At 42.4% G+C, this 23,743-nt stretch overlaps 1 protein-coding gene across 1 annotated transcript in view; it reads left to right on the top strand.

Moving 5' to 3' along the window:
* LRP2 (LDL receptor related protein 2) overlaps positions 1 to 23,229 on the top strand; it is a 198,216-nt gene extending 174,987 nt beyond the window's left edge. The window contains exons 65-79 of the mRNA XM_059928047.1: positions 261 to 392; positions 2,077 to 2,220; positions 3,966 to 4,131; positions 6,132 to 6,260; positions 7,341 to 7,561; positions 8,342 to 8,518; positions 11,427 to 11,546; positions 13,117 to 13,207; positions 13,905 to 13,972; positions 14,160 to 14,277; positions 14,781 to 14,910; positions 15,939 to 16,046; positions 17,947 to 18,054; positions 21,180 to 21,251; positions 21,429 to 23,229. Of these exons, the coding sequence (XP_059784030.1) occupies positions 261 to 392; positions 2,077 to 2,220; positions 3,966 to 4,131; positions 6,132 to 6,260; positions 7,341 to 7,561; positions 8,342 to 8,518; positions 11,427 to 11,546; positions 13,117 to 13,207; positions 13,905 to 13,972; positions 14,160 to 14,277; positions 14,781 to 14,910; positions 15,939 to 16,046; positions 17,947 to 18,054; positions 21,180 to 21,251; positions 21,429 to 21,590 (1,946 nt within the window). The 3' untranslated portion in view covers positions 21,591 to 23,229. The remainder of the gene's footprint in view (positions 1 to 260; positions 393 to 2,076; positions 2,221 to 3,965; positions 4,132 to 6,131; positions 6,261 to 7,340; positions 7,562 to 8,341; positions 8,519 to 11,426; positions 11,547 to 13,116; positions 13,208 to 13,904; positions 13,973 to 14,159; positions 14,278 to 14,780; positions 14,911 to 15,938; positions 16,047 to 17,946; positions 18,055 to 21,179; positions 21,252 to 21,428) is intronic.
* Positions 23,230 to 23,743: the final 514 nt, after the last annotated feature.

Here is a 23,743-nt window from a genome sequence, read left to right as displayed (position 1 = left end):
TGGTTTTTGGGACTTTGGGTTCAATAATAGTCCCTACCTCAGAGAGTCTTGTTGGAAGATTAAATGAAGAAAAAACATGAAAAGCACGTGAAACAGTGTCTGAAACTTGGTCAGTGTTCCACAAACATTGGCATCATTGCTTATGTTCATCTGCACTCTTCTCATCCTTATTGCTTGTGAATATGGATTTAAACAGAAGCAGGGTCTCTAAGGAATGGATGGGAGCAGATGTTGCCCACTTGGTTTTATTTTGCCTACAGACATCAACGAATGTGAGCAATTTGGGGTTTGTCCCCAGAACTGCCTTAACACCAAAGGAAGTTATGAGTGTTCCTGCGCTGAAGGGTTCAGGTCCGTGAGTGACCGCCACGGAGGACGGTGTGCAGCTGACGGTAGGATGGTTGACCTGGGGATTAACTGATGTACTCAGCAACGCTCATGAGTACAATACACCAGGAAATAAACTTTAGAGTCTTATTTTGTAAATTCACCAGCTACTTCTCTTCCAACACCCATCCACCCTCTTCTCCTCTCTCCTCCCCTGCCAAATTAAAACACTAACTACAACCCCCTAACAAATACATAGGAGTTCAAACAAGAGTCAGGGGTTACGTATTATTCTGGATTTAGCCTCTGGTCCACCTGGATACAAACTTCAAAAAGTGGACAAAATGTCACTCTCTAGAGAATTCAAACAACAAATGCTTCCCTGTAGGATGGTGGTCACCAAAATCTCCCAGTCCTCTGAGGTCAAGGTTTGAGGCCCAGTAATCCAAAGCAGGTCACAAAAAACATTGCATTCAATGGGTCACAGTCAGTTGGGGCAAATCAGGAACATTCTGTTGAGAAATGTTTCTTTATTGTTCATGGACTACTGATCACAGACAGAAAGCATCTGGCTTATTTGCGACTTCAATCATTAGCTCTACATTTTAGGTTGATGCCAATATTTGAGAATCAGGCCTGAGTGAAAGCAGTAATAAATACTAGATAGAAATGACAATAAAAGTCAGAAGTATCATAGTCCAGATTTCCAGAGGTCTGATCTAAATCAGCATATCTCAGTTAAGGGGTCTTTATGATCTTATAGATTTGAATTTAAAGTTTGTAAATGAGTTTAAGGACTTGATAAGAAAATAGCATTTTTATTTTGCAGATGAAGGGTAAAATGGCTGTTCAACTTCTTCATACAAATTGGGCTTTTAAAGCATACATTTGACTAGCATACTTAAATATTTTACCCTCCAAGCATTTTTGACACTGAAGGAAAACTAGGCTAAAGGCATTTGAACAGTTGGTGTGGTAATTAAGCGGCAAATTAGAAAATGTTTAACTCTTAACGAGATGACTGAAATAAATTAGAATATTTATATAAAACATTATGTCAAGATAAAGGAAATATATAAAATGAACTTTTAAAAGTTACTTAAGTTAGATTTGATTGACATTATGCAAGTAAATTAAATTTTAAAAACTCTAGGCAATGCATCTTGGAATGAGTCACCATTTACATAGCTGCTTTAAGTAAAAAAAAATTTTTTTTAAACCAAGAACAAGCTGTTTTTTGTCATTAGCTAGAAGCTAAATTGGGTCACAGAGCTGATTGCCTGCTAAAAGAATCATTAAAATCTGTCAGTAAAGAATGGGAAATGAGGACTTCCGGGTAAACTTTTAGTATGACTCTACGTATTGTATTTCTTCTGTGAGATTGAATGTCTACAATCTTGTCTGTTTTACTGTCAGTGAAAAACAAATCAGTGAAAAAGAAGTAGCTATCTAGGGGTCTCAGTCTTGGCTTAGCTTTAAACTGTTGCCCAAAGATAAAGAACTGATAATATCCCTAAGAGAAATGTTAGCTTTCTACCTGAAATGGAGACAAGGATGTCGACAGTCACAGATTTTGCAACCCAGTTGATGGTCTGCTCTATTCACTAACAGAGATCAATTTTTAGAAAAATTCGTTTTTGTTTTGTTTTTTAAGGGCAGGGAGGATATCTGCTGTTTTATATCCTACTGTTATAAACAAAAGTTCAGGTAGCATTCAAACAGATTAATCAGCCCTTCATTTGTTTACAGGTAACCCTCCTTTGCTGCTACTGCCCGAAAACGTGCGAATTCGAAAATACAATCTCTCATCTGAGAAGTTCTCAGAGTACCTTGAAGACCAGGAACGCATTCAGGCTATGGATTACGATTGGGATCCAGAGGGCACAGGCCTCAGTGAGTATGAACTGTGGCCTCGGTCATCGATAGCAGTTGAATACATTGAATTATAAAGCGTTGCACTTTGGGGAATTTATTTCTAATGAGTGAATGTTGTTGCCTGAGTGGAAGGGGATGCTCCTCCCGCCCAGCGTGCTCCAGACAATGTAGCTGTGGCCGTGCGTCCCAGCCAGTGTTTCCCACCTTCTCGCTGAACCTTCTCCCATTTCTGGGGACTGTCCTTTCAGGATCACCTCATGTCCCTTGGTTTACCATCTCCTTGTCTTTGCCCTTGCTGAGACCGTTCTTCCCCACCGTTGTACGCTTGGAAAATTTCTACTCAAAGACCCAGTTCAAAGTCACCTCCCCTCTGATGTCTTTGATAATCCCTCCTGGCACAGTTCTGTGAGCCTGTAGCATTTTATACACGCTTCTACTAAAGCACATGTTATGTTGAGTTATAGCTAATTGTCCTTGTATTTCTCTCCCTACGTCTTAACTGTGTGCTCTTTGGAGACAGAGATTGAATCGAATTCATCTCTACATGCCTGGCATCTGACCCAGCATCTAGTACAGTGTGTGTGGTGGGTGCTCAATGAAGGAAAAATGAGTGATGTTTACTGTGGAGTCTCTCATGGCTCTGTATGGCGTGTGGGAGATGGTAGTGGGGCAGGAGAACTTGTGCTCTATGCCTGTCTCCCTCATCTACTAGCTTTATGACCTTAAATAATTGTAACAGTTCTCTGGATCTCCATTTCTTATCTGTAAAATAAAAGCAGTAATCTTGTTCGGCTTGCCTCCCTCTGAGAGTTGTTTTGAAAACCAAGTGAGATGACAGATATGAAAATGCTTTGCAAACAAACTATGTAAGATTTATTGCTGTTGTGTTTTCACATTTCATTATACAATACAGTGAACTTTTCAAGAATGGTTCAGGGACTTCCCTGGCGGTCCAGTGGTTAAGACTTCGCTTTCCAGTGGAGGGGGTGTGGGTTTGATCCCTGGTCAGGGAGCTAAGATCCCACATGCCTCGCGGCCAAAAAACCAAAACATAAAACAGAAGCAGTATCATAATAAATTCAGTAAAGACTTTAAAATGGCCCACATCAAAAAAATCTTAAAAAATAAAAAAAAGAATGGTTCATACCTAGGAAAGTATGTGCCTTGAAAGTCATAGTCTTCCTATGCTTTTTTTTTTTAAACATCTTTATTGGAGTATAATTGCTTTACAATGTTGTGTTAGTTTCTGCTGTATAGCAAAGTGAATCAGCTATATGTATACATATATCCCCATATCCCCTCCCTCTTGCGTCTCCTTCTTCCTATGCTTTTTAAAATGCCTGCTGTCCAATATCCTTTAGTCTATACATAAAATAAGACTTCTCATCTACACAGCTCCTTTATTGCTAGTATGCACTCAAACTCTTAACAATTTGCCCCTGGTTTATCTATATGTTCTGTTTTGGAAACTAGAACGTGATCCTAATGGGGGTAAATAGGCTGAAATATATTTTAATGGATTACCTTCAAATAGAGAGGACTAAGTATCAATAAGTTATCAATGGAAGCATTTGTAGCTAATAGCTCAAGTATGATAGATTTTGAGGTTTGATCATACTGGTTGAATTGAATTATTAGTATTATAGGAACACCGAAGAGGTAGAGGTGTCAATGAATGAACAGTACTTCACCTGATTAGACCCAGTTCCTCCCTTACCTGGTGTTCCTAACAGGAAACTGACCTGTGTGTCTTGCCTCCGCAGGTGTTGTATATTACACTGTGCTAGGGCACGGCTCTAATTTTGGTGCTATCAAACGTGCCTACATCCCCAACTTTGAATCTGGCAACAATAATCCCGTGAAGGAAGTTAACCTGGATCTGAAATATATAGTGCAGCCAGATGGATTAGCAGTGGACTGGGTTGGAAGGTAAGTTTAGCTTCATTCTCCTCTTGCCTATTCTATTTTCCTGGCCAGAGCTCCCCTCTGCTCACCATGGCGCATGAGTTAAACTGGCCCCGATTATGGGCACACTCAGCCTCAGGGGCAGCTGGGTGATGCCTGGGCTTCCTGTAGCCTCAGCAACTACCTCTGCTTCCCCATTGTGTCATATAAACATCATCACTTCCTATATTCTATGTGTGCCATGAAAATTTTGGGAAAGCCCCAAGGTCAAGATTTTATATTTTATCTAGGAGAGCATTCTTGCCAACAGAGTTCTGGATTCCAAAGTGAACTTTCAGTATGGCAGCGCTGTTCATTTTGTGAAGAAATGGGACAGCCTTACATTCTACCAGCAAAGCAGTTGAGATGAAACATGTTCCTTTATGGTATTATTTTGAGGAGGAACAATCCACATGTTGTGTTTTTGGGAGGCTATGTTGTCTAAACAGATTGGAAATTTGACTTCCCTGTTTAATCTTTGGGTTTGAGTTAATAGAGCTGTTAGCTTCAATCTGCTCTTCTACACCTTCTAGAACTTCAGGGACCAGAGCCAGACATTTTGGATGATACCTAAATAAGAACCTTGAGTAGATTTGTCATCAGATACATGCATGAGAGGCAAACTGATGTGGAAGAATTAATAAGCTCCTTCTTCAAGGAAGAGCCTTGGGTTGGAATGACGTTTGTGGGAAAGTGATTACATTACAATCAGAATTCAACCATTTGTAGAACCTCTTATGTCCTTGAAATGAACTAATAAAGGAAAATGTTTGCTGCACTCTGGGAGAACAGAGAATCCTTTGTACTATTAATTAATTTTCACCTTTTCACTCACTTGTCTGGTGCTCTTGGAAGACTTGAGCATCTCTACAGAAGTTAGGTAGGTCCCACTGTGCCTGCAGCATAACAGGAGACTCATTTCAGCAACTTCTGTCAGGAAACAAGACCTCAGAGAATCATGAACTGGAAACTCTAGACTTTAGCACTTCCTTCTTCAAACCAACCAGGCAATGGCAGATCTGTCTTCTTTTTCTTTTTAAATTAATTAATTAATTAATTAATTTATGGCTGTGTTGGCTCTTTGTTGCTGGGAGCGGGCTTTCTCTAGTTGCAGCGAGCGGGGGCTACTCTTCGTTGGCAGTGCACGGGCTTCTCATTGCAGTCGCTTCTCTTGTTGCGGAACAGGGGCTGTAGGCGTGTGGGCTTCAGTAGTTGTGGCTCACGGGCTTCAGTAGTTGTGGCTCGCGGACTCTAGAGCACAGGCTCAGTAGTTGTGGCACACGGGCTTAGTTGCTCCGTGGCATGTGGGATCTTCCCAGACCAGGGCTCGAACCCATGTCCCCTGCATTGGCAGGCGGATTCTTAACCACTGCACCACCAGAGAAGTCCCAAGATCTGTCTTCTTGTTTGAAGTTTTACCTCTTTCTCAGCCTTAATGAATGAGTAAATTTAAGCAACTACTGGAACTCTTTCTGCTTTTAAGAGACTGAGACCTGAAGCCTTAGGGATGGAATAAGGGCAGGATGGCTTTTCTGAGTTTGTTATTTTGAATGGCTATTTCCACTCATCCTTGGAGCTGATGCCAGATTCCTAGTGATTCCAATTGACTCTTGGCTGAGGAGGAAGCCAACTCACAGGCAGTCAGAATGAAAGGCCAACAGTGCCTCACAACTCCTAGAAGCAATTGTCTCATAATAATGCCAGATGTGAGGTTCATCATCATTACCAATCTTGGCTGATACAGCTGCTTTGGCTGAATATCCCCTTCATCCGACACCCCATCACTTGTAACTTTCTACAGTTGTCCCCTTGGCTGAAGAGATTGGGGCATTCCTGAGAGAGGGAGGCTGTGCTCTCATCACTGGTGTCTGAGTAGCTGTCTTGTTGGCCAGAACTTCCAGACTAAATGCTCTCATCTTCACACCTCTTCCCCAGAATTCCAGTCTAGACTTTTCAATTGTTTAACTTTGTCTCTCTAAATTCAGGCATATTTACTGGTCAGATGCCAGGAGTCAACGGATCGAGGTGGCTGAACTTGATGGAAGGTACAGAAAGTGGCTGATTTCCGCTCAACTGGACCAACCAGCTGCAATAGTTGTGAATCCCAAACTAGGGTAAGTCCTTGAAGGAGTCCTTAATGTTCTAGATATTTTCCACTGGATTCTCAGAAAAATTATATCTTCAATTATTTTTTCCTAATTATTTTTTCCTAATTGTACTGAAATTGTCCTTGGACTTTTTTGAGTGGCACCTATGACTATTTTCAAGAATTATAATATGCCCTAAAGATCACTTAGGACAAAACAGGCTTCAGAAGATGGACACTGTGTCAGGGGAAGGCCTTTGGCCACACTTTTTCCACAGCCCAGTTTGTCTAAAACCCACACATTTCTCAACAGAATTTAAGGACTGAGCAACACCTGATGATTGGTTTAGACTAGACATTGCAAAGTGGTGGCTGATGGGCTAAATATGGCCCATACACTTATTGGACTTGAACTTCACAGAGCTTCAAGTTTTTTGCTTTTTTTTTTGTAAACTTAGTAGATAACATTTAAATTAAAAATAAATATTTGTATTTTTGGCTTGAAAAATCAGAAGAACTGGTAAAGTTAGGTAGGTATGCTTTCCTTGATGTGGTATTGCCTAGAACTCTTAGACAGGGCTTTGCTTGATGCGGTGTTTGCCCATCACTCTACATTCATAACTGCCCTGTTCCACCCATTTATCTTGCCTGCCTGATCCTTTCTAGGTGTTTAAAGGGTACAGTCCCTGGTCTACTCAGTTCTTCTACAATTAAGTATTAATTGTATGCAAAGTAATACCTTTTCAAAGAGTTAGAATGTAAGCTCCATGAGGGAAGGAATCTGTTTTGTTCTCTGATACGTTCCAAACACAGGATAGTGGCTTCTCACACAGCGGGCATTCAAGAAATATTTTTTGAAGAATGAACAGCTTTCGTGATTATATATTTTTAAAGGTCTGGATATATATCTTTGGACAGGGCTGGCCAGTTTCTATTGGGAAAGTGCAGTTCTCAGGAAGGATAGATCACAGATGCACAGGCTCCCCCCTTTCTCTCCCTGTCTTGTGTAAAGTATAAAAATAGCATCATTTAGGACCCAAGCCTCTTTGAAAACCAGTTGATTTCTCCACTAGATGAAATGCTGCCATGAGGAAACCTTCTGTTACAGGTTTATGTACTGGACTGACTGGGGCAAAGAACCTAAAATCGAGTCTGCTTGGATGGATGGGCAGCGTCGGAAAGTCCTGGTTCAGGAGGACCTCGGTTGGCCAACCGGCCTTTGTATAGATTATGTGAATGGTGACCGGATCTACTGGAGTGACCTCAAGGAGGACGTTATTGAAACCATCAAATATGATGGGACCGATAGGAGAATTGTTGCAATTGCAGGTTAGAAATTTCACTTAGAATTTCATATATTAAATAATTAATGTACTTCCAGTCTCTTTGCCCATTTTCGTAAGGAGGAACCCTAATCTTAGGAGATGCTTTTTATAGTTTCTTAGATAGCACTCTGCCCAGCTCCCAGCTGCTGATTTAAATGCAAATGAATCTATTAGCAATTATTAAGTCCTTTTTGTCCTTTTTGTAGAATTAAAAAAACCTGCTGTCAGCAGCAGATGTTGAAATAACCGTTTCTTGTTAGGTTGCTCTGAGATGACCATCATGTGTTCCAATGGTAATCCGTGTCTAACCACTTCTAGGTACATTAGTTTTTAATGTGCTAGATTGCTTTTTATGCACAACTGGAAACATCTAGGAGAGAAGCATTTTGTTTTCTTATCTAGACTCTACAGAACTGCAACAATCCAGCATGTAACAGGTTTTTCTGATAAGTGGTGTCTTATGTTCACAGAAAAAAAAGATCTCTGCCATACAGATTGTTTTCTAAAAATAAAATAAAATCAGCAACTTGAAAGTGAGCGAGTCCCCTATAATTGGTGTCAGTCAGTAGGCATTGATCTGTTTTAATTTCTGTCATCTTGATCTCCTGGTGCAGCACACTTTCATGGTCGTGTGTACAGAGAGTCTGCCTGAATGTTGCTGGAATTTTAAGGCGTTGCCTAAGAGATTGATCCAAGCAGTTTGACTTCTGACATAGAAGTGGGGCTCAGGTATCTTCTTTTCAGTAACCTTGTTTTGTTTTGCTTTTCCCCTGTGGGTGAACAGCAATGACCCCTTATAGTCTGGACATCTTCGAGAGCCAGTTATACTGGACATCTAAGGATAAGGGAGAAGTATGGATCCAAGATAAATTCGGGCGAGACGAGAAAGAGAAATTGCTGGTAGTGAACCCTTGGCTCACGCAAGTTCGAATCTTCCATCAATGGAGATATAATCAGTCAGGTAGTCACCAACCTTATTTCAAATTAATGGCTGTAGTTTTTTTGGAAAATGGTGGTGGATAATAATAGGCTGATCTCCCTGTGCCTGAAACGTGTGTGTGTGTGTGTGTGTGTCTGTGTCTGTGTCTGTGTCTGTGTGTATTTTAACCGTTTTGACCAAAGAAGATAAAATTGGAGGTCGAATGAAATGATGCACACCACCAGCAGATATGGAGTAAAAATACTTCAGTCCTTGTTGCTGCTTGGAGTTGTGGGGTTGTACTCTTAGGCCACAGAATCCAGTAGGTGTCAGACCCCCTGCTAAGTGTGAGTTGGGTTGACAAGTCACGTAATAGGCTTCGTGGACATCGGAAGTCTTACCCACTCTAGGAATGGCAAGGCCAGGCTAGTCAAGTCATCCTGAGTTATGCGAGCCTTAGCTTAAAGCTTAAAGGATGCGTTTCTGCATCCTCCCTTCTTTCTCATTTTCTGAGTTCTGGGTCCTGCTTCCTCAGGTTACCTGTGTTCTAATTCATCCTTCATCATTGTGTGGAGTAACGTGAAAGGGAAAGGACATTTTTTTTTTCCCGTGGGCACATTTTTATTCACTGATGTCTTTAATGATTTTTATTTCAGATATAGGTAATTATATATCAAAATATTCTATCAAATCTTTTTTTTGGAAATATCTTCCTTTTTTAAAATTAATTTTTATTGGAGTATGGTTGCTTTACAATGTTGTGTTAGCTTCCACTGCACAACAAAATGAATCAGCCATCCTCATACAGATATCCCCTCCCTTTTGGACTTCCTTCCCATTTAGGTTACCACAGTGTATTAGGTAGAGTTCCCTGTGCTATACAGTATGTTCCCACCAGTTGTCTATTTTATAGAGTATCAATAATGTATAGTGGGGAAAGGACATTTTTGAAGTGAGGAGAGGAAATAGACTTTTATTAAGTTCTATATGTCAGATTCTGTCTTCAGGATTAACCCAGACATCTGCTCCTTCAATTAATCTTCTCCCAAACTTATAAAGAGGTTTAATTCTCATCTCACAAATAAGGAAACTGACAATAGGAAAGATTTAGTAACTGGTGCACCCAAGTCACACAACCAGCAGATAAGCTTTAAACCCAGAAATGGTTTTTAAACTCAATGCCATTCACCCCAAAGCTCAGCACCTTTCTGTTCTGGTCCAGCTATCAGTGTACCCAATTCCAGATTGCATTCTGTGGCTGTGTGGCCTTTGACAAGTCACCTCCCTTCTGATCCCTGCATGTGAAACAGATGTGGAGCCTGAGGTCCCCCTGAGTTCTCTGATACTCTGAGAGCCTGAATCAGTCTTGACAAATTGAAGTGCAGAACGGAGGCTCCCAGGAGATTACACTGGCGGCTAATGCCTTTTCTAGGGATTAGCCCCCTTGTGTTGCTGGTAGTGATTACCCTTCTCCAGACCTTCTCCAGAACATTCCAGATCCCACTGATACAATAGCTCTTGTGTCCTAAATGCTCCTGCAGCTCTTATGTTTGGCAGTTTCAAGGGCAGGAGGGGAGAGCCCAGTATACCTGCGGAGCCCCCTCCAGCCCCTGTACAGAGGACGGCCCAGGAGTCAGGCAGAGGAAAATCTGGAGACTTTCCCTGAAAAGCATCTCAGCCAGCTGATACTCTGAGCCTCCTTTGCAAAGTGTTGATTGATGAGTAGGCCAGAGACTCAGCCCAGCTGTGCCAGATTAGCATTTACTCTGGACCAATCGCTCTCCAATTTTAGCACGTGTCAGAAACGTCTAGAGAGCTGTTGAACACGCCTTGCTGGGTCCCACCTGAGGGGTTTCTGACTTAATATGCCTGAGGTGGCCTAAGAATTTGCATTTCTGACAAGTTCCCAGGGGATGCTGATGTTGCTGGGTCAGGAACAACATTGTGAGAATCCCTGCTCTACTCAAAGTGTGGGCCATGGACCAGGAGCATTGGTGCAATACGGGGGCTGGTTGGAAGCGCAGACTCTCAGGCCCCATCCCAGCCCTCTTGAATCTGATTCCACAGGTTATTTGTACGACATTAAAATTTGAAAGCTGTGCTCTAGAGAGCTGAAGGAATGGTCATGGGCCAGGTTTTGAGTGAGGCTTTTTACAGCCATGCCTCGTCCATGGTCACGTTTTTGCATGACAGAGAATCAGGATTATAGAATGTTAGTCTGAGAAGGAATTTAGAGATGACCTAATCCTTGGATAAATCATAATATATGCTAAGCTAGTGTTCAGAAGACTCTAGAATTACCTGAGGCGCTTTTAATGGTAATACTTGAGTTCCATCCCAGAGCGATTTAAATCTGGATTTCTGTGACAGAGCATCAATCATTGTGAATAGCTCCCAGGTGATTCTGATAATCATAGCTCTAAATTCCCTAATCTTGCAAATAATGAAAGTGAAGCCCAGAAGAAAGTTCTCTGTGGAGAGCAGGGGTGGAAATCACATCCAATGTATGCTTTGGCTGGGCCACACTTTATGATCTATCCAAATTTGGGTGATGACAAGTCTTGATATAAAATGGGGTCTTACTGACCTTTTAGAAATATCTCAAATTGCTTAGTGCTGATTGGTTTTTGAGGTCATGCAGTGAACCAGACAGACACCTGCCTTCCAAACCTGCCAGAGCAAAAGGGGAGATAAATGACGCCAGAAGAAAATGTGAGGGGTACAGAAGTAGGATGGAGGGCATGGGGCGGGACTGTGCCACTTTGGTGGGGTGGCAGGGGAAGGTAGTGTAAATGAAGGTGAGTTGCCAGGTGGCACACGGCTTAAAGGTGTTGGGATGCTGCCTGGGCTCTGATGTCACCTGGCCACAACTCAGTGGGTGTGCATGTCCTTGGCTGGGGTATTCGTTCCCTCCTCAGAAACTAACCACTGTTCTCTTCTGCTTTTCCAGTGCCCAACCGCTGTAAAAAGGTCTGCAGCCACCTTTGCCTTCTGAGACCTGAGGGATACACCTGTGCCTGTCCCCAAGGCTCCAAATTTATAGAAGGGAGCGTCACTGAGTGTGATGCAGGTAGGGACACTGCCTGGGCAGCCATGGGGGCCTGGGAGAGCTCCTTTGCCTTCGTTAGTAGGTTCCCTTACCCGTGCTTCACCTTTTTCAGGAGCATGAAGAATCCCTGTTTACTGGTCTCTTGCAGAATAGAGTGGGGATGGCTAGAAAGAGGGATGGGAGATATGGAAAATATGAACAGAGCTGAGTGGGACTTAAGGGGCCAAACAGATCTTGTGTTCCAATGATTTCTGAGAATTATTTGCCAAAATCTGCAGAGATTTAGATCCAGTGCCCCTAAATCGACTGTTGTGTTGCCTATAAAGACATTTTGAAGAGTGAGTTTTCTGTAAGGCCTCTTCCTCCTTTCTCCACCCCATACTGGATCCCAATCGCCCCAGAATCTATTCAGTCTTAACGGGAACTCCTCAAGGTGGAGAGCCAGGCTCCTGAGGTGGGACGGGGGCGCTTATCCAGTACGGAGGGGAGGCCTAGAGGAGGTCCACTGGTTTTCCCACGTGCTCATTTCAAAGTTTGGACAACTGAAAAAGGGCCACGTTTTAAAATGTACCTTATGCTCTTGGGAGATGGAAGCTGGAAGTAAGTAAGTAAGTAAGCAGTGGTTTAATTCTCGTCCCAAATGCTATAGATGATCTATTCTTGGCAAGACCTTTCTTCAGTGACTCTTTTAAATTAAGGAGTTAATAAGCCATAGGGAGTAACTAGTTAGTGTCCCTAACTAGTATCCAATGCTTGATAAGGGTGTTAGAAAATCATCCTGCTGTTCACTAGTGGCCCATTTTATGGCTCACATCCTTGGGCCCTTCCCCCTGCTTTAGCTGATGGGGAAATGAAGAGGCGTAACCATGTTCTGCCACCAGGGGGCGCAAGCGGTTAAACAAGGCCCCTCCTGTTGACTTCCCAACCAGGCTGAAAAGTTGGCAGGTTTAGAGCATGAACTCAGCAAGTAAAAAATGCCCCCTCCCCTTCCCCTATCCCCACTCTTATCCCAATGCTACTGGGGAAATATTGGCAAGATTACAATCTTTAGCAAGGGCAATTTTGAAGGTCTTAAAAAATGAGGAGATCTCCAACCAGCTGTCCATTAAGCATCTATTTATCTGTCTACGTGTCCGTTTATTGATGAACGGATTGCTGATGCTTCGGAGCCTTTAGTGGAAGTTTCGGGGTGTGCCTAAGTTGAATTCTTGATTTCAACTGGGTTCAAAGAGAAGAATTCTGAAAACTTCAAAAGAAAATGTCAATGTCCTAAGAGATTTCCTTTACCACAATGTCCTTTTTAACTATTAGTATATATTCTGGAGTCTAGCATCTCACCACTGTTTTGGGAGGGGGAAATGCTATAAACTGCCTTTTTTTTCCCCTACCAAATGTATGTTACTCCCCAAGACCTTATTGATAAAGAAATTCATCTGACTTAAGGGGAAGGTGACATTTAAAAGGGAGACTAATTAGTTGCCCCATCACATGGGCTCCCCACTCCAGCCCTGGGCTGAAGCAGGTTTGCATGGTAAGGGGGGGTCTGCTGAGTGCGACTGACTAACACCTGCGTGGCTTTCCCTTTCTGCAGCGATCGAAAGTCCTGTCATCATGCCCCATCCATGCAGGTGTATGAATGGAGGAAACTGCTATTTTGACGAGAATGACCTCCCCAAATGCAAGTAAGTCTGAATGCTGTAGGTCTTACATCTTCTGGGGGGAATTTGAGACCTCAAAGTAGCCAGAAAAACAAGTACAAGAACCTTGCCAGTTCGCTAATTTTCACATCATAACCAGCTTGCCCTCCAATGGGGGAGTCCACAGAGAACTAAGGCAGTGCTTCTCAAAGTATAATGTGTGTTAGAATCACCTGGGGCTCTGGAAAAAATGCCCATCTCATTTACAGGGACTCTGCATTTCTGACAAGCTCCCGGGAGATGCCACAGAACTGTGGGCCACGCTTTGGGGAGCAAGGAGTTAGAGAAGTGACAACCCCATTTTCCTACTCACGTCAGATTGCTAATTATAATTGGATTGTGGGAGAGCAGCTGTCAGCAGAGCTGTTACAGTGCTAGGCGCTCACGAGGAGCAGAGCCTGGGCTAAAGATTTGGAGAGCAGAGAATTATCAAGAAAGCTCTTAACGTGGAGCAAGATGATATTTAACGAAAACATGTCAAAGGAAAGAACACAATGAAGGTTTCCAGTTCCACTCTCCAAGGAGGAATTCCATAGATTAGAGAAGACACCAATAGGTTTATTTGTTGAGGCTGATTCTGTAGATGCCACAGGTATTCCCTCAAAAGTGACTTTCCACAGTCAGATTACAATCAGAGCCTAAGAAATCAACAGCTTGTGAACGATTCTTCTTTTCCTTTCAGATGTCCTAGTACCTACGTGGGGGAATATTGTGAAATAGGGCTTTCAAAAGGCATTCCTCCCGGAACAAGTAAGTTTTAAGAATACGAGGGACATGGGAATGCATCATGGTAACTAAATTGAGTGTTGTCTATATTCTATTTAACTCAGTTTTTGAAGAATGAATGGTTCTAGCCCCCAGTCCCTATTGCTAAGACTACTGGCTCTTTTCCTTCTCCTCATGTTCATATGTTTGCTTCCTCTTCCCTCTTTGACAGCAGCGGCCGTGCTATTGACAATCATCCTGATCATCATAATTGGAGCTTTAGCGACTTTAGGATTTTTCCACTATAGGAAAACTGGCTCTCTTTTGCCTTCTCTGCCCAAGCTGTCAAGGTCAGTTTCATTAGGTGGAATATTGATTTTAGAAGTCTGTGTGATCTGTAACCACGTAAATAACTTAGTTTTTCTTTTAAGTTAAAAAAGCATCCTAGGCTGTTCACCTATTCTGCAGAAACAAAAAATACTGAACTTAAAGCAGTCACTTCAAATCACAATGTCTTAATTGATTGCTTCTCTGAAGCCTGAGTACAAATCACATTTTAGAGTCTAAAGGGTTGTACGTTGAGGTTACACTGGAGAACAGCGTCGTCTGCTTGAGGGACCAGGCTTTCTTTCTGCAAGTGCCCAGCTGGTCCTCTCCTCGATCTCAAGCATTCGGGAATGTGCTTGAACATTTCCAGGTCACTAAGGGAATTTATTCCCATACATGATGTGTAAATTCGAAGTGGGAATCGAGCCTTTCGTTTAAGGAAGAGCTAGGAAAAGGTACAAAGAAAGAACCCTATTGCAAAAGATTGTTTTTTAAAAATAATAAGACACTGATTACTTCTTTTCAGCTTAAGCAGTCTTAGCAAATCCTCTGAAAATGGAAATGGGGTGACCTTCAGATCAGGGGATGATGTTAACATGGATATTGGAGTATCTGGTTTGGGGCCCGAGTCTGCTATTGACAGATCAATGGCGATGGTGAGTTTGGTTTCAAAGTGACTATTTGAAGGTTATCATTTTTACTGTTTTATCAAAGAAACACTTTTTATAAAGAATAAAATTCACCTAGAAAAAAATGAAATACAATATGTCCCCTCACTATACAAAGTTAGGAAACATCAGGTTTGTTGTAGAAATGTGTCTAAAAACATTAGTAATGAAATTGAAATTAACCCCTGATCTAAACCACACGGTTGAACTGAAATCATGAACAGTTTTAAGTTTAATTGGAGTCTTAAACAATCTATGTTTTTTGGGAAGCAGGGGAGAGGGACCATGATATTCTGTTTTTATTCGATGACGTTTTGTATGTTTAAAGGAAGAGGCAGGGAAATAACATGTTGCCTAGTCTCATATATTTTCCCACCAGTGTGTAGTGTTGGGATAAACAGTGGTTTTAGAGTCAGTGGTTGGTTCAAATCACAACTCTGCCACCTGCTAAGTATGTAATAGTAGGGATGGAGCTTGATCACTCTGTCTCCATCTGTAAAATAATCCCTCCTGTGAGGACCAAATACTTTATGAATGTACTAGTATCCACTATGAAGTCTACCATCAGTGTTGGGAAATCATTCCCAGTATTCTGCCTCCGCCCCCCCCCCCCAGTCTTTCCTTTTTGTTCCTGCCTAAAAGTACAATATTATCCCTCCTGTCTTCTTTCCCACTCTCCCTCTTCTCTTTGCTCCCTTTCCACCCCCCACACCCTTTTCTCTATGTCCAAAGCCAATCCCCAAGTGAGTTATTTGCCTTAAGGAGAGAACTCAGATAAGGGAAGAGGGTTTTTGTTCTCCTGCCCTGAGGAGTTAGTGCATTTACGTTACTTTACATAATGATTTGCCTCATGGAGGCCTTGTGCCTCCGTTGGCTTTTGTTGGCGAGGTGGGGGGCAAGTTCTTTTTGCGTCAGTTTGACGTAGCACCTAGCGTACCTCCAGGTGTGAGGAGCACATCCTCCTCTGTGTACGAATCAGATCAGCACGGTATGATCTTTATTCTTCCCTCCATCAGAGTGAACATTTTGCCATGGACCTGGGGAAGCCGCCCATAATATTTGAAAACCCGACATACACCTCCAGGGACACTGCCGTCAAAGTGGCTCAGCCAACAGCAACCCCGGTGAGAAATCACAGTCCTTGCTGTCAGGATTGGCTGTTGCTGGATCTTGTTCTTTGGAATAATGTGCCTTTAGGGTCCTCCCAACCTTCCCTCCATGGAAGGAAACACACTGGTCGCTTCCTCAGCTTCACTCCCTGCAGTAACAGGACTGACCCAAGGACAGAAGGCCTGAAAACAATCAGAATCCTGGGTTTTGGCAGCCATTCTGGGGGTGCCGACCAAGAGCCTTTTCATCCTGAGTGGTCAGAGCAAGAGGTCTGAGTGCATATTCAGAGGCTCGGCAAACACTGTGCCTGACACACACATACAGGCTCTCCGTAAATATCTGTGAACTGAATGAGTGGATGGTCGTCAGGTCATTATGCAGAGGTTTGGGGTACTGGGCACACTCTCTGGGTTCTGACTGGTATCACAAGGGTGTGATTTGAGGTGACCTCCCTGCTTGCCCTTGCCATACTTTTCTGGAAAGTACAAAGGTCTTCGAAGTTGATAGGCAGGTACATAAATTTCCTTTGATGAGGCCCTATTACTCACTCATCTTTAAGAGGAACAGGGAGATGAGATAGATGTATGGATGAAGGAACAGAACTCTTCATTAGGTCTAGATCAGTAGCCCCAGCGCCACTCCAGTGCCTGTCAACTGTTAGTTAACCTGTCTTTCCTTTGTCAAAACAGCTAGGGCCTCGGCAAAATACAGTTTCACTGTTAACACCTAAACTTCTTTTGAACTCACAAGGTATAGTACATTTTAATGTAAGACAGAAATGTTTATTTTATGAATAGATTTCTTAAGATCAGCAATATTTGAATCTTGAAAGCATTTTGCCTGATCCTTTAATATCCAGATAGCAAAACTTTAATCACATGATAAAATAGTTTTTTGGCATTTTCCCTTGAAATAAAACGAAGCCATGTTTACCAATACATTCCCAAGTTTGAGAAGAAATAAAGTGGTGAATGTAAAAATATAGGAAAAGGGGTGAATTTCTACCCTGTAATTTATTAATTATATATCCATGGTAATTTGTGCTTTAAGAGGAACCTCGGAATCACATGAGTGTTACAGAAAATATCTAGAGGGGTATTAATGTCATTATGCCTCTTGTTTTAAAAATTCAACCTCTTTGGGCTTCCCTGGTGGCGCAGTGGTTGAGAATCTGCCTGCCAATGCAGGGGACACGGGTTCGAACCCTGGTCTGGGAAGATCCCATGTGCCGCGGAGCAGCTGGGCCCGTGAGCCACAACTACTGAGCCTACGCGTCTGGAGCCTGTGCTCCGCAACAAGAGAGGCCGCGATAGTGAGAGGCCCGTGCACCGCGATGAAGAGTGGCCCCCGCTTGTCACAACTAGAGAAAGCCCTTGCACAGAAACGAAGACCCAACACAGCCATAAATAAATAAATAAACAAATATTAAAAAAAAAAAATTCAACCTCTTTTAAGCAGTCCTCTGAAATTAATAATTTTATTCTAAATATCCAAACGTAAAACTCTCAGTTCACCAATGCGGTTGGAAATAATTCATACTGTTCTATTAGGATTTGGCTGCCAATATACAACCAGAGTATCCTTTATCCAAAACTATGGTCAACAGTGGGAGTAAGGGGCCCTAGAGAACACCGTAGAAGTTGCTATTACTACATGAGAGTGTGACCAGTGATGGGAGTATTTGCCTCCCAAGAGTAAGGCATCAGATAGACAACTTAGTAGTTGGTGCTCCTGATTTTGGGGAGACGAGAGTGGTGTTTATTCCTGGACCACAGGGTTCATCTCATATAATAAAAATGATGCCTGATCATGTTCGTGGGAGAGCAAGGTGATAAACAGAACCAAAGAGCTGGTAAGAAACTTTATAGCAAAAATTCTTTCAAAACTGAATAATGGCCTTCAATATGCACACAGGTAACTGAATCTGGAAATGTGTATAACGAAAACTATGGAAGTCCCATAAACCCTGCTGAATTAGCTCCAGACACAAAGCCAACTTCCCCAAGTGCTGATGAAACTCAGGTAACAGTGACTGACTACCGACATGATATGGGATTTGGAATTGCTGGGTTTATTAATCCTAGGCAAACTAGAGAGACCCTGATAGGCTCCCAGAGCCCAAGATGTATAGGCAGTTAGTAAAGATAATTTTATCATAAACTGAAAAACTTTCCACTGAGTAAAGCTACATTCTAACACTGAGTTGGTAATGATGTTCCTTGTGACATGGGAGGTAAAGCAGAAAAGAAGGGCAGCAGACTTCTGGACCCAGCCTCTTCAAATCAGAGGCGTTTAATTTGAGATAACAACTTAGTATGAATAAAGACCTCACTGTGTCAGTGATGTGTATAGAGGACCTTTTCCTTTCCCGTGCAATACAATTTTTCTACAGTGTATATCTTTGTTCCCTTAATAATGTATGTTGTTTTTGGCTCTACTCTTGTTACCAACATTCACCACTAGATGGCACTAATTTACACTCTTCATCTATCCATCTGTCCATCTTCCATCTAACCATCCAGCGAACATTACTGCCCTCAATGTGCCAGGCACAGTGTTTAATACAGAAGATTAAAAGAAACAAAGACCACTAGATGGAGCTTCTCTATCTTGTCTGCAGGCCCTTTGAAATTTGTAAACTATGTTGTCTACAGAGAGAAATTCAATAAATAAACTTGATACAAAACTTAATATTAATGGATAATATATCATTAGTTTTAACAGACACATAGGAAGCTATCTCAGATATAGCTGTTTGATTCTGGGCAACTGTTTTACCTCTGAGCACTAGAGTCTTAATGTTTCTCAATGGGGGCACTATTGGCTTATTGGGAGGGGCAGTTCTTTTTGGTACAAAACTATCCTATACATTGCAGGACATTTTAATATTCCTGGCCCCTGTCCACTAAGTGCCAGTAGTGTTTTACCCAATGCATTGTGATCCCAGAAATCACTCCCTCCCCCGCCCCTGGCCCCCAAACATGCTCTCCCAGTTGAGAACAATAGGATCTGGAATGTCTCAGCTTTAAGGTTCCATGACTTCTGTGAAGTAATATAAAGAAACAAAAGCCCAGGGGGAGTTAGAAACCTTACCACTTTTTACAATCCCTATTCTCAAATTGCCTAATCTATAAACAAAATTGGTATCTGCAAAGTCATGTTGGATTTTCAGCACCTCACAGATTGGTTCCTGTTCTGCTTATTTGCGTCAAAATAAAAGTTGAACTAAATTGATGCTGATGAGAAGAGCTTATAACAAAGGTCACTTTGTCCACCTTTTCATATTCCATTTACTAATTCCTTCTCACACACACACACACACACACACACACACGAATGTTGTCTTAGAAAGGAATTTCCAGTTTCATATTTTGCATATTTCATATTTTCAAGGGACTGAATTTTTTTTCTTTAAGCTACATTGAAAAGTTTATTTCGAACACTAATTTTCCACAGACACCAGAATACTTGAATGTCACATATTTGGTTCCCCAAGTCTGACTCAACTCCACAGCAGTGCCAGATCTATTTTATATTCTCAACATCTTTTCTCAGTCCATTTCCAGTCTAGTGATCTTCCCTAGGCAGAGTTCTCTCACAGCTGAGCAGGAAGGGAAGTGTGATGGAGATGCTGCAACCTCTGACCTGCACATCAGTCATCAGAAACACAGAGAGTCTTTCAAGTGAGAGCGAATGTTTACCAATTATAGTCCTTTTCTTTCTCATCTCCATCTTTGCAGTACATTGGCTCTTCTTCTTTTTTTTTAATCAGTTGAGGCTGAGACCCTCTAAGGTCTGTCCTCCATGGTACATCCAGGGATTTTTCTATGACCTTTGCCTTCTGGGAACTGAGAGAACAGCAGGGGAGGCTTAAAGCAGTAGAAGCCTTTGGTTAGGATGACCCTAGGTTGACCTTAATATGCCAGAGGGGCTCACAGGTTTCTCTTTCATCAATAAATCTGCTCAAAGGACTCAAAGAACATGAAGTCCTGTGACTTAGTCCTGTCATTTTCAAAAGTCGTGTCAACATGCATTGGATTTCCCAAGGAGACGACAATGAAAATCACCCGCTCTTCTCTTGTTAGTAGTTACTCAGCTCCACGTAGCCATTCCATACCGAAGCAATGAGTTTTAGCCTTCCCTACTGAAGTGTAGGTTTCCAGAGGCCGGGCTCTGACCTGAGTGTCTCCATCTTGCCCTCGTGCCGAGTAGGTGCTCACTTAAATGTGGGTGAATGGCCTCTTCTACTTCTCCTGTATTCACATGCTCCCCACTCCTTCGCATGTTGACCCCCTACTTTCACAGAGCAAGAGACAATCCATAAAGCACGTGGGCTACCTTAGCCCTGTGGAAGGAGGCTGTTTCCTCATCCCCTGTTCTCTTGTCTCCTTACATCCGGCAGCAGGGCCGTGGCCAGCACTGCTGCCATGGGCAGCTTTTCAGCCAGACAGGGGCCACTCATCATAGACTGGGGTGATTTCTCTTTGGGTTCTTCAGTTTTGAGACCTCCGTATCCTGGAGGCCCTGCTTACTCCTCTATCTACAATTTAGTTAAATGAGTTTGCTGTGACTGCCTTTCCTCCTCTGCAAAAGAGCATCTACCTCACAGAGTCCTTGGGAAGATTACGTCGGAAACTTGTAAAGCTCTTGGAATAGTCCCCGACACATAGTAAGCACTCAATAAATGTTAGTTGTTTTTGCTGCCATTATTATTATTGATTACAGGAGGAAATGACGAAGCGAGACAGAACATGTTTGAGTTGACCAAGGATCAAGACATCGTTTTAGGAAATGAGAGTTACAATCTGGCTTGTTGCTTAAATTTTCAGGCAGCCCCTGAAGAAATCTCTTGCCTGGCTCTGTCAAAGCTTCTAGATACTCTGGGCACAGATTCTGTAAACTGTACACTTCAGATCAAGGAACTTTTTTGAAATTATTAGATGAAAAGTGCCCAAAGAGTTTCAGTCACTGTTCAGGGCCCAGGCGAGGAAGAATTGAACAATTTACTGCATGGGCCAGGTCACGTGGTCCCAGGTCCCAAATTGCTTTCTCCCTCTGTAAGAAGAAATTTTAAAACCTAAGCAGAAGGAAGAAACCCACCAAAAAATTCCATTACTGAAGGTTTTCTGTTTCCTCTTTTCACTTAGGCAACAAAGTGGAATATCTTCAAACGAAAACCGAAACAAAATGCCAACTTTGAAAATCCATTCTATTCCGAGGTAATTTTTAACAATTTTTCTCAGCCCAGGCATTCTTTCTTAGTATTAACTTGCTAAATCAGGCATACACTCAGATGATTCTGAGCAAATTGGCCAAGATTTGTCTTCTTCACACAAAACCGTCTCCCATCTCGTCGGGGGAATAAATGGCTGATTCCTGTTTCTTTGTGGTCTTAGATGGAGAGTGAACCAAAGGTTGGTGCTGCTGTGACCCCACCTCCATCACCTTCTCCCCCTGATAAGATTTCTTGGAAAAAAGGCCCAAGTCCAACCTACAGTGCAACAGAAGACACATTTAAAGACACCGCAAATCTCGTTAGAGAAGACTCTGAGGCATAGCTGTGCCAGCTATTTAGGGAATAATTAGAAACACACTTTTGCACATATATTTTTTACAAACAGATGAAAAAAATTAACGTTCAGTACTTTATTGAAAAAATATTTTTTCCCCTGTACTCCTGTAGTTGGAAATATTTGTGGAAACAATACCTTGTGTGTCTTTTTTATTCATCTCATATTTTTACAAATAATTATCACAATGTACTATATGTATATCTTTGCACTGAAGCTATCTGAAGGTTATGCTATAAATATATTGTATATTTGTAAATTTTGGAAAGATTATCACATCATTAAATTTGCTAATGAGAGTATCTGCTGAATTGGTTGGTGATCATTACATTAAATGATCCATTGGGACTTCCCTGGTGGCACAGTGGTTGAGAATCCGCCTGCCAATGCAGGGGATATGGGTTCGAGCCCTGGTCCGGGAAGATCCCACATGCCGCGGAGCAACTAAGCCCGTGCGCCACAACTACTGAACCCACGCGCCTAGAGCCCGTGCTCTGCAACGGGAGAGGCCACCGCAATGAGAAACCGGTGCACTGCAATGAAGAGTAGCCCCTGCTCGCCACAACTAGAGAAAGCACGCGCACAGCAACGAAGACCCAACGCAGCCAAAAATATAATTAATTAATTAATTAAAAAAAAGAAAATGATCCATTGAAGAAAGGAATTGACTTGGGGCCTTTAGCCATGTCAGAAGAGGAGGCACCACTCATAGTCCCTATAGAATTATCAAGGAAGGGAATCCAGGCCACTCCTGGGTCCGTTTTCACACATCAGCACTTAATGTTCAGTATTACATGTAACCTGATGAATAGCGTAATGATAGTGATGCAGTAGGTGGAAAAACAATTCAGTCCCACCCTTCTGCGTGTTTGCGTTGTCTAACCAGAACACTGTCTCCTGTGTGTTATCTTGCTCTCTGCCAAGTCAACACTTTAATTTTAATGTCTGAGAACGTCCCATGTCATTAAGTGTAAGTGTCCTGCAAAGAGTTTGTATCTAATTGCATGAACTTTCACTTGATGGACCATAGGGTGATTGACACCCTTGCCTGGCATCTCAGGTGGTCACCTACCCTAGAAACTGGAGCTCAGGAGCTGAATTAACTGAAAGCAAATCTGTGTCTTCATAAAGGATGGTGCAAAACAAATACCGGTTAAGCAAAGCCTCAGCTGGGTTTGTGTTTTCTGTGTGTGAAAATTTCCTTATGATGACTATTTATTTCCTCAGTTGAACATGAATAGAAAGGGAAACCGTTCTTATTGAGCCTTTTTTAGGTCGTTGGCAAAATCATACATTTTGAGGAGCCTAGCCCTCCTCTTGAATAGCGGCTGTAGTCTCCACAGCGGGAACCGTGGCAGGAATACACAGTTTCCACACTAAGTAGGTAGGATTCCTGGCTCTCTGTGCTAATATGGCACATTTTAAAAACAACGAATGAATGAGTGTATGAATGGATGGGTGGATGGATGAAACATGTACTACTGATGATTTTTTTCCTGAGTTCTCAAAATATATTTTGCTCATATTTTGAGTGCTTATTGTAAACTACTTTGACATGTACTTTGATTAGAAAGCAAATGGAAATGATGCTGCTGAAAAATTTCTAATAAATGTGTATTTTATCAGACTTGTTCTGTGTGCTTCATAAGCCCGGGTCATGAATCGGTTGTATTTTGCTGTGCAGAGAGCTTGGGGCTTTGAGTGCTAGGCAGCTGGGGAACCAGGAATGCCCAGGGTTCAGGGAGGGGAGAAGGAGGAGGAGGAATCCACAGCTCACGCAGCCCTGACAGGCCTGGCGGGGCGAGCTCAGGAGAGTGAACTGTAGGTTTCTGGGACTCCCCTGGCGGTCCAGTGGTTGAGACTTCACCTTCCAACACAGGGGGTGCGGGTTCGATCCCTGGTCGGGGAGCTGAGGCCAAAAAATCAAAAACCATAAAACAGAAGCAATACTGTAACAAATTCAATAAAGACTTTAAAAATGGTCCACATCAAAAAAAATCTTAAAAAAAGAAAAAAAACTAGGTTTCTACCTGAACTCTGGTCGGGCGGCCCCCTTAATTGCCTTTCAGAGTTCATCCATTTCCCCCTGCCTTTTTCCTTCCTCACACCCTAGGCCCCCAGCCAGTTTCCCATTTCGGATC

This window comes from Balaenoptera ricei, chromosome 7 (genome assembly GCF_028023285.1).
Source record: "Balaenoptera ricei isolate mBalRic1 chromosome 7, mBalRic1.hap2, whole genome shotgun sequence".
NCBI classification, from domain to species: Eukaryota; Metazoa; Chordata; class Mammalia; order Artiodactyla; family Balaenopteridae; genus Balaenoptera; species Balaenoptera ricei.
This window is presented reverse-complemented; position numbering and strand designations above follow the sequence as displayed.